Source organism: Eurosta solidaginis, chromosome 3 (assembly GCF_040869045.1).
Source record: "Eurosta solidaginis isolate ZX-2024a chromosome 3, ASM4086904v1, whole genome shotgun sequence".
Lineage (NCBI taxonomy): Eukaryota > Metazoa > Arthropoda > Insecta > Diptera > Tephritidae > Eurosta > Eurosta solidaginis.
Window position 1 is genome coordinate 277,642,158 of NC_090321.1, and position 11,046 is coordinate 277,653,203.

At 34.4% G+C, this 11,046-nt stretch overlaps 1 protein-coding gene across 3 annotated transcripts in view; it reads right to left on the minus strand.

Moving 5' to 3' along the window:
* The window catches only part of stw (straw), a 309,777-nt gene extending 299,602 nt beyond the window's left edge, over positions 1–10,175 (minus strand). The window contains exons 1-2 of one of the 3 annotated variants that reach the window (XM_067776618.1): positions 10,071–10,175; positions 9,376–9,729 (exon numbers count right to left, since the gene is read on the minus strand). In XM_067776618.1, the coding sequence (XP_067632719.1) occupies positions 9,376–9,499 (124 nt within the window). In that variant the 5' untranslated portion in view covers positions 9,500–9,729; positions 10,071–10,175. The remainder of the gene's footprint in view (positions 1–9,375; positions 9,730–10,070) is intronic. The other 2 variants (XM_067776621.1, XM_067776619.1) reach the window with 2 other exon arrangements.
* Positions 10,176–11,046: the final 871 nt, after the last annotated feature.

Consider the following 11,046-nt stretch of genomic DNA (forward strand, 5'->3'; position numbering starts at 1 on the left):
CAAGTGCGCTGTCGGGAAGCCCGCTTTCTAAACAAACGAGAATTCTTACTGATTCTTTTAAACTTCAAAACAATATTTAAATTTCTTTTTTGTATTGATATTATTTCAAGCAACCCATATGGCTTCGCAATTTATTCGATTCCTCTTCAATAAATTTTAAATTGACTAATCCGCAGGGCAAATTATTGGTGTTCCAGAGCTTTCACTACCACCCACTATACATTTATTAATCCCTCTAGGGGTTTGAACAGAAAAGATATCAAACTAATAGGCTTGTAGTTAGGCCCGTCGAGAGGGGGGGCTGATGGGGTCATTTACCCCGGGACCGGGCTCTGGAGGGGTCCGGGGATCTCAAAATGCTATCCAAGCTTTTTGCTTACATAAAATAAACAAACAACACCATTAATCACCTTTCGTGATAGATAGCAATCATTTTAAATTTCAACAAATTTTATAAATCTCTTAACGTGTCTGCACCCCGCATAAGGTGTTGTTGATTTCTGGCGTCGGCTTTGTAGCATAAAGTTAAAATTCGGTATGATGCAAATTTTTATACAGCGATATACATGTATGTATGTATGTAAACAGCGGTACTCCGAAAATAAACGAAGCTGCGAAGTTAAAATTTTGCTTTCCTGACGTTCGAAAAAGGAATCGCAAAAGACATTTTTATGAATGTGAAGAGAACGAAACGATCAACGACGATCACGAGACTGCTCTCAAAAACAACACATTTTAGGTGATAGTTGATTCGGTTATTGCAGGTATTACTGAACGATTTGCTGTCATGAAAAATTTGAACAACACCTTTTCTTTTTTGTGGCAATTTGGATGCGTGGATGAGGTTTCAAGACGAGAAAATGCCGTTCAATTTGTCAGCAAATACAACTCAGAAGTTTTCGTGAGTTTATGAGATGAAATGATCCACTTGAAGCGCATTTACTCAGCAAATTTTAACGAAAATCTGTTTGATTTGTTGAATACTATCTGTGCTCTAATCTAGCAAACATTTTTCCTAACATTTGTATTTTTTGCACCATACCTGTTACAGTAGCTAGTGCTTAACTTTCCTTCAGTGTTCTTGCAAGGATAAAGAACTTCCATCGATTGTGTTCAACTCAAGAACAGGAACAAGAACGCCTTATTGAAGCACTAACAGCGTGACAGTTGGATTTTGCCACTATCGTAGATAACTTCGCAGCTGTTAATGCCAGGAAAGCCCACTTGCGTTAATCAAACTCTTTTAATATACCAAATTACTACCAAAAAAGATTTGTATTGGCTCATTCCTTTTCAAGACACCCGGTCCGCGCAGGACATGATTTTCGATCTTGATGAAATTTTAATATATTGTTCTTTGGTCAAAATAATGAAACACTTATTTTTTTTTTGCCTCATAATCATTTTTTTCGGATTTATCGGCTATTGAATTCCATAAAATGCAATCGAAATTTTATTCACCGATTTTTTCAACTGTCAGCAAGTTTGTCAGAAATTAACTGATTCTCACGATTTTTTCTTTGAATTATTCGCTATTACTTTAAATTTTATTTAAATTTATAAACAATAGCATATAGTTTAAAAAAATTTTGTTTAGTATTCAGTAAAAAAAAAAAAAAAGCTTAATTTTTTACCTAATCTTTTTCTATGCTGAGCAAACAGCCATTATTTTAACTTGGCTAAAAGCGCATTAGCCAAAATTCGTTGTTTCCGAAATATGATTTTTTTTATATTAAACTTTTTTTTTCGCCATATATTGATGCAATACATATCAGCATACAACGAGATCAATGCCAAATGCTTAAACTTAATAAAAATATCCCATTTATTATTGAAAACATTCATTTGTTGTTATTTTTCAGAATTACAGTGATTTCGTAGTAAAACGGCGGCAAATGATGTGCAAATATGCCGCCGATTTACTACAAAATCACTGTAATTCTGAAAAACAACAATTAAACTTTATGCTATTGTTTATAAATTTATATAAAGTTAAATATAATACCGAATATTTCAAAGAAAAAATCATGAGAATCCGTTAATTTTTGACAAACTTGTTGACAGTTAAAAAAATGGTGAAATATCGATTGCATTTTATGAAATTCAATAGCCGATAAATCCGAAAAAAAAATTTTATGAGGCAAAAAAAACACGTGTTTCATTATTTTGACCAAAGAACAATATATTAAAATTTCATCAAGATCGAAAATCATGTCCTGCGCGGACCGGGTGTCTTGAAATGGAATGAGCCTATTGCAATTTAAAGAAATTTATTTCATACAATTAATGCAATATTTATATAAAAATCTATAAGTAATAAACTGTACTTATTTTTATACTCTGTGAGCTCTGCTCAGCTGACTTTGTTCGCATAACGGTAATCCGTAAAGGCATAAACTAATCGAAATAAATATAGACTTCTATATATCAAAATGATCTGGGTGAAAAAGGAAATTCATTTAGCCATGTCCGTCCGTCCGTCCGTCTGTCCGTCCGTCTGTAAACACGATACCTTCAGTAAATTTTGAGGTATCTTGATCAAATTTGGTATGTAGGTTCCTGGGCGCTCCTCTCAGATCGCTATTTAAAATGAACGAAATCGGACTACAACCACGTCCACTTTTTCGATATCGAAAATTTCGAAAAACCGAAAAAGTGCGATAATTCATTACCAAAGACGGATAAAGCGATGAGATTGACCTTGTGACGCAAAATAGAAAATTAGAAAAAATTTGGACAATGGGCGTGGCACCGCCCACTTTTAAAAGAAGGTAATTTAAAAGTTTTGCAAGCTGTAATTTGGCAGTCGTTGAAGATATCATGATGAAATTTGGTAGGAACGTTACTCCAATCACTATAAGTGTGCTAAATAAAAATTTAAAAAAAAAATTTTTTTAAGTTAAATGTTAACAAAAAATTTAATATCTTTACAGTATAAAAATAATTATGTAAACATTCGACTCCAGTAATGATATGGTGCAACAAAATACAAAGATAAAAGAAATTTTCAAAACGGGGCGTAACTCTGCCCTTTTTCATTTAATTCGTCTAGAACACTTTTAATGCCATAAGTCGAACAAAAATTTACCAATTCTTGTGAAATTTGGTAGGGACATAGATTCTATGACGATAGCTGTTTTCTGTGAAAATGGGTGAAATCGGTTGAATCCACGCCCAGTTTTTATATACAGTCAACCGTCTGTCCTTCCGCTCGGCCGTTAACACGATAACTTGCGCAAAAAACGATATATCTTAACTAAGCTTAGTTCACGTACTAATCTGAAGTCACTTTATCTTGGTATAAAATATGGCCGAAATCTGACTATGACCATGCCCACTTTTCCGATATCGAAAATTACGAAAAATGAAAAAAATGCCATAATTCTGTACCAAATATGAAAAAAAGAGATGAAACATGGTAATTGGATTGGTTTGTTGACGCATAATATAACTTTAGAAAAAACTTTGTAAAATGGGTGTGACACCTACCATATTAAGTAGAAGAAAGGGCTACTCCCTTTTAAACCCCTCATTAATACTTTTAATTTGATACCCATATCGTACAAACACATTCTAGAGTCACCCCTGATCCACCCTTATTGAGATATCTCGAAAAGGCGTCCACCTATAGAACTAAGGCCCACTACGTTTTAAATAATCATTAACACCTTTCATTTGATACACATGTCATACAAACACATTCCAGGGTTGCCCTAGGTTCATTTTGCTAAATGGTGATTTTCCCTTATTTTGTCTCCAAAGCTCTCAGCTGAGTATGTAATTTTCGGTTACACCCGAACTTAGCCTTCCTTACTTGTTTTTATGTACGTTTGTAAATAAAAACAGAAAAAAAAAACTGTAGCAAGTAATATATAAAATACAGCTTTGACAATTTTCTCACATATACTGCTTCAATAAATGCATTGTTATTATAAATAACTACGTATATATATGTATATATATACATTCACGTTTCTGTTGAAAGTGAAATGATTGGTCTTACTGTCTAGACATGTTTCTCTCAATTAAAATATGAAATCGCCTTTCTTTAACTATAGTGCGAAACTTATGAGAAAGCTTAAATATATTACTATTGTTAAGACAAATAAAAATATGCACATATTTTAAAAGTTCAGCGACCGAAAGTTAAGAAAAAGCAAAACCCATATGGATGAAAGATTCAAAGTCCTACTATGTCAGGGTTGGTTGAACTAGCTGGTCAATAAAGACTTCACATAGACTAAATGTGTTCATAGTGTTCCAGAATTTGTTTGACGACCAAATGGCAAAAGCTCCATTAGGCATCAGAACTTATGTTATAGCAAACCTCCTTACTTGTGTCAATACTACAAGTTTTCTAGGGCCTAGCTTCATTGCTGGATTGAGAAGCCTAGACCTGGCGAGCGCAGGACATTAACACAGAACATACACAGCCGTTTCTTCCAGCAGCTTGCATCTCCTACATCTGCAGTTACTGACGAGGCCTTACTTATAAGCATGTGACGAATATCGCACACCTAGACCAATAGAGAGCTAGCTCAAAAATGTGAAATTGGTATGAGTACCTCCAGCCTTCCTAATTCAATTCTTTCCGAACTGTTAACTCGATTTACTTATACCTCTTATTAGCCTTATTTGGTCCTCAAGTAAAGGTTGACTATAATTTAACCTTACCACTTCGGCTGCTTTGGCTGATATGCGAACTTTAATATCAACTCTAAGGGAGCTTTAACTGGCAATGTAAAACCGAGCCATAAAAAGTTTTTTTTTTTTACAATACATGATAAAAAAAAAACATACATGCCCTATGCTGCAAGCAGAGGCATTTTTATTGCGAAGCTCTTTATGGCAGAAATAAATACACTCGGAATTTTTGCAAAATCACTGACGGAGGGAAGAAAAAGTGTTTCTAATTGAAAAACTGTTTCTAAATGACAAAAACACTCCTCGAAATTCTTCTGTAGCACTACGCAGGGGAAATACAAAAAAAGGCCTACTTTAACTTTTTTTGCGAACAAATTAAACGTAGGTATATATAGTTAATGTCAACCATATAAACACAATAGTTTGACACGACCTTACTTGTGGAAGCCAACGCCAAGTTATGAATCTCTGTTCGCCTAACAGCTTATGTGAAACAAGTAGGGAAGGCTAAGTTCGGGTGCAACCGAACATTACATACTCAGTTGAGAGCTATGGAGACAAAATAAGGAAAATCACCATGTAGGAAAATGAACCTAGGGAACCCTGGAATGTGGTTGTATGACATGTGTATCAAATGGAAGGTATTAAAGAGTATTTTAAGAGAGAGTAGGCCATAGTTCTATGGATGGACGCCATTTAGGGATATCGCCATAAAGGTGGACCAGGGCTGACTCTAGAATTTGTTTGTACGATATGGGTATCAAACGAAAAGTGTTACTGAGCATTTTAAGAGGGAGTGGGCAATAGGTCTATAGGTGGACGCCTTTTCGAAATATCGCCATTAGGGTGGACCAGGGGTGACTCTAGAATGTGTTTGTATGATATGGGTATCAAATGAAAGATGGTAATGAGTATTTTAAAAGGGAGTAATCCTTAGTTCTATAGGTGGACGCCTTTTCGAGATATCGCCATAAAGGTGGACCAAGGGTGACTCTAGAATGTTTGTACGATATGGGTATCAAACGAAAGGTGTTACTGAGCATTTTAAGAGGGAGTGGGCATTAGGTCTATAAGTGGACGCCTTTTCGAGATATCGCCATTAGGGTGGGCCAGGGGTGACTCTAGAATGTGTTTGTACGATATGGGTATCAAATGAAAGGTGGTAATGAGTATTTTAAGAGGGAGGGGCATTAGGTCTATAGGTGGACGCCTTTTCGAGATATCGCCATTAGGGTGGGCCAGGGGTGACTCTAGAATGTTTGTACGATATGGGTATCAACCAGCATTTTAAGAGGGAGTGGGCATTAGGTCTATAGGTGGAGGCCTTTTGGAGACATCGCCAATAGGGTGGGCCAGGGGTGACTCTAGAATGTTTGTACGATATGGGTATCAAACGAAAGGTGTTACTAAGCATTTTAAAAGGGAGTGGACATAAGGTCTATAGGTGGACGCCTTTTCGAGATATCGCCATTAGGGTGGGCCAGAGGTGACTCTAGAATGTGTTTGTACGATATGGATATCAAATTAAAGGTATTAATGAGGGTTTTAAAAGCGAGTGGCCCTTAGATATATATGTGAAGGTGTTCTCGCGATATCGACCAAAATGTGGACCAGGTGATCCAGAAAATCATCTGTCGGGTACTGCTAATTTATTTATATATGCAATACCACTAACAGTATTCCTGCCAAGATTCCAAGGGCTGTTGATTTCGCCTTGTAGAACTTTTTCATTTTCTTCTACTTAATAGCGTAGGTGTCACACCCATTTTACAAAGTTTTTTCCAAAGTTATATTTTGCGTCAATAAACCAATCCAGTTACCATGTTTCATCCCTTTTTTCGTATTTGGTATAGAATTATGGCATTTTTTTCATTTTTCGTAATTTTCAATATCGATAAAGTGGGCGTGGTTATGGTCGGATTTCGGCCATTTTTTGTACCAAGATAAAGTGAGTTCAGATAAGTAGGTGGGCTAAGTTTAGTAAAGATATATCGTTGGTTGCTCAAGTTATTGTGTTAACGGCCGAGCGGAAGGACAGACGGTGGACTGTGTATAAAAACTGGGCGTGGCTTCCACCGATTTCGCCCATTTTCACAGAAAACAGTTACCGTCATAGAATCTATGTCCCTACCAAATTTGAGAAGGATTGGTAAATTTTTGTTCGACTTATGGCATTAAAAGTATTCTAGACAAACTAAATGAAACTGGGCGGAGCCACGCCCATTTTGAAATTTTCTTTTATTTTTGTATTTTGTTGCATCATATCATTACAGGAGTTGAATTTTGACTTAATTTACTTATATACAGCAAAGATATTAAATTTTTTGTTAAAATTTGAATTAAAAAAAAAATTTTTTTTAAAAAGTGGGCGTGTTCTTCATCCAATTTTGCTAATTTTTATTTAGCACATATATAGTAATAGTAGTAGCGTTCCTGCCAAATTTCATCATGATATCTGCAACGACTGCCAAATTACAGCTTGCAAAACTTTTAAATTACCTTCTTGTAAAAGTGGGCGCTGCCACGCCTATTGTCAAAAATCTTACTAATTTTCTATTCTGTGTCATAACGTCAACCCATCTGCCAAGTTTCATCGCTTTAACCGCCTTTGGCAATGAATTATCGCATTTTTTCGGTTTTTCGAAATTTTCGATATCGAAAGAGTGGGCGTGGTTATAGTCCGATATCGTTCATTTTAAATAGCGATCTGAGATGAGTGCCCAGGAATCTACATACCAAATTTTATCAAGATACCTCAACATTTACTCAAGTTATCGTGTTAACGGACGGACGGACGGACGGACGGACGGACATGGCTCAATCAAATTTTTTTTCGATCCTGATTATTTTGATATATGGAAGTCTATATCTATCTCGATTCCTTTATATATGTACAACCAACCGTTATCCAATCAAACTTAATATACTCTGTGAGCTCTGCTCAACTGAGTATAAAAAGTACTAAAAGTAGCATATTTCGCGCCTAAAAAATGCAAATAAACAACAATTTTTCGGGGACAACATTGTTGAAAATTTTTGAGATAGACCAATGATAAAACAAAGAAGAATTTAGAGCAAGACATTTGACGGCTTACTTCATTTGAATTCAGTTTTTTTCTGCTGAAGATTACGATTTAATAAATTTTTTTTTTTACAAAAACTTTTGAGCTGACAAAAAATGTATGGCTAAAAGCATGTTGCAGATTTATTGATGAGCACACGGTGTTACAATTAATAAAAAAATATGTTGGATTAAAATTGTTACTTGAAATAAAATTAAACTTTTTGAGGTAAAAAAAAAAAAATAATAATAATAACAAAGGCTAAATACAATTTATTTGCCAATTTCTTTTTTTTCACGTATTGCCTAACTAACTTTTGTCGTTTCTCGTAATGATGGTTTAAAAAGACATGCGAATTTCTACATTAAGCAGCATTTTATTTGTACCAAGATCTTAAGTAAGGAAAACAGTTTGTTGCTTTCATTACAAATAGAAGCATTATCTAATTTCACAGAAGCGAGCGCGATAAGAGCGATGTAAATGTTTACCAAATTTCTTTGATTAAATTCTTCAATTTTTATTTTTGGTAATTTTAGACAATTTAGACATTTTAGCAAACCCATATCAAAAACAAATCTATCCAAAGTTTTATTTAGAGCTTTTATGAATTTTTTGAATATACAATTTTGTAGCCCAATCAATTTAGTCTGACAAAGTGCAATGTAAAAGTTTCTCAAAATTCCTATTGATTTTTTTGTTTTTTTTTTTTTTAATTTTTGTGGAGCCGTCTTTCAGATTTTCTTTCATACAAGAAACAAAACTATGCGAATTTTGTATGAAAGAAAATCTGAAAGACGGCTCGAAAAAATTAAAAAAAAAAAAAAAACAAAAAAATCAATAGGAATTTTGAGAGACCTGAAAATTTTCATTGATTTTTGACAAGTTTTTTCTCTGAACGCTATTTCAGATTTTCTTTCATACAAAATTCGCATAGTTTTGTTTTTTTGTAAGAAAGAAAATGCAAAATAGCCTTCAGAAAAAAAAATTGTCAAAAATCAATGAAAATTTTCAGAGACCTATAAAATGTACTTTGTTGAACTTAAATTGATTGGGCTACAAAACGGCATTGTAAAAAAACTTAAAAAAAAAAAAACAATAATACAAAACTTCGAAGTTTTCGCAAAACTTTAGAGAAATTCCGAACCAAATTTTTTTTTTTAAATAAAAGTTAATAACTTAAAAATAACATAAATTTTTTTTTAACTTGATATTGCTATTTTAGTGTTTCCTGCTGTACATTTTTTAGTAAATCAATAAATTAAAAAAATAATAAATAAATACATAGTGGCGATTAAATTTGAATTTTTTTTTTATACCCTAAAGGGCCATACGCTTAAAGGTATAATTCTATATTTTCAAAGCAGGCGAATTTAAGCTGAGAAGCTTTTGGCCTTGATCCCTGAATCATCTGAGTTGTAGGTGAGCATGATACAACCACACCATTGCGGCAGACCAATATTGAATACTAAAAAAAACCTAACTATTTAATTAATTATTACAAATAATAATTCTTAGTCGCCTAGGGCTCTCATGGCAATGTTCACTTAGTGCTAACAATATATAACCAGCAAATATTTCTCAAGGTCAACTATAACAATAATTTTATTGTTTGGTTTTGAATTTACCATTTACTTTCAAAAGCATTTTTTGCCACCCGCACAACACATACCTTTAGCTCGCTGTCCGCTGCCGCGTGCTGCCTGTATAGCTTCTGTATCCGTGATTAGTACAATTAGACCCAACAGGGTAGCTGACGCACGTAATCCATTCGCTAATTTCCACTTGACCGACATTTTTTTAAACACTTTTAGTTATTTGATTCTTGTTTTTTTTTTTTTTTTTATCCAGACACAATTTTTTAAAAGTAGGTCGATTGAAAAACTTTTGCTTCGTGGCTTTCCAAAAACTTATGTTGTTTATCTTTGCAAAAACTTTATTGCATTTTCGCACAAAACTTTATTAAAATCTATATATCCACACTGATGATGTAAAGCGAGTTGGGCGTTATCTTTTTGTGCGCAAACTTGCATGGAAAACGATAGAAAGTGATTAGTTTGAAATACTTGTTTAAGTTATCAAATTAAAAATTTTTATTTTTTTTATCTTCTTTATTGAAAAGCACTAATTTAAAAAAATAATAATAATACGGCTTTTCTCAAAAGAAAAAACGAATTTTCAAAATCAACGGTTAAACAGTTCTTTTACGGTGCTAAAATATTGCATTTTTTATTTAGACCGGATATATCCGTTTGCATATGGTACTAATCGTTTTCTATTTTAAGCCACACACATGTTTATACGTATTTGTATATTTGTATGCACTATGTAATTCACACAGTAAATAAAATATATAAAGGTTGTTACCAATTAATACAGTTAATCTACTGCGACGAACCAATAAGTTTAGTAAATTAATTCAGACTACGAGATACGCGCCCCGCGCTTAAGCACCAAACTGAGCTCCATTCGCCGAATGTACAAATATATAAAACCTTCCGAATGAACCATTGAACGACCATCATGCAGCTGCGTAAAAGCTATTTGTGCAGCTTTACTCCGATTGCCGTTAGCATTTCTGCGATCGATTGCAATAATCGCGCGATTTACAGGCATTAGAAGTTGGCGTAGACGTTAACAGTGGCAGCGCGCTTAACGCAAGCAATAAAACCTGAAAGAAGCGCCTTTAAAACGTAACTTACTTTGACGTCAACGCCACTGCTACAGCACCTATGCGCGTCTCTGCAAAAGCATTTGTTCAGCGCAAACAGATCTCGTTGGTAACTGCTCTGCTTAAGAAATGCCACAAAGCGTAGCAAAAGCTTTAGCTGTTGCTCGGATCAGTAGTTGTCAGCTTGTCTCTTCGTTTGTTTTTTAAGTTCGTTCATAAGATTTCGCTTTTGCTGGATGGCGATGCTTGAATGAATGAACAATCAGGGCCAGATTAACCCTCAACGGGACCCTACGCAACCATCAATTTGGGGCCCTTTTTTCACGTCCGCTCCCTTCTTTTTATACTCAGCTCAGCAGAGCTCACAGAGTATATTAACTTTGTTTGCATAACGGTAATCCGTACCGGCATAAACTAATCAAGATAGATATAGACTTCTATATATCAAAATGATCGGGTTGAAAAAAGAAATTCATTTAGCCATGTCCGTCTGTCGGTAAACACGATAACTTGAGTAAATTTTGAGGTATCTTGATGAAATTTGGTATGTAGGTTCCTGGGCGCTCATCTCAGATCGCTATTTAAAATGAACGAAATCGGACTACAACAACGCCCACTTTTTCTATATCGAATATTTCCAAAAACCGATAAAGTGCGATAACTCATTGCCAA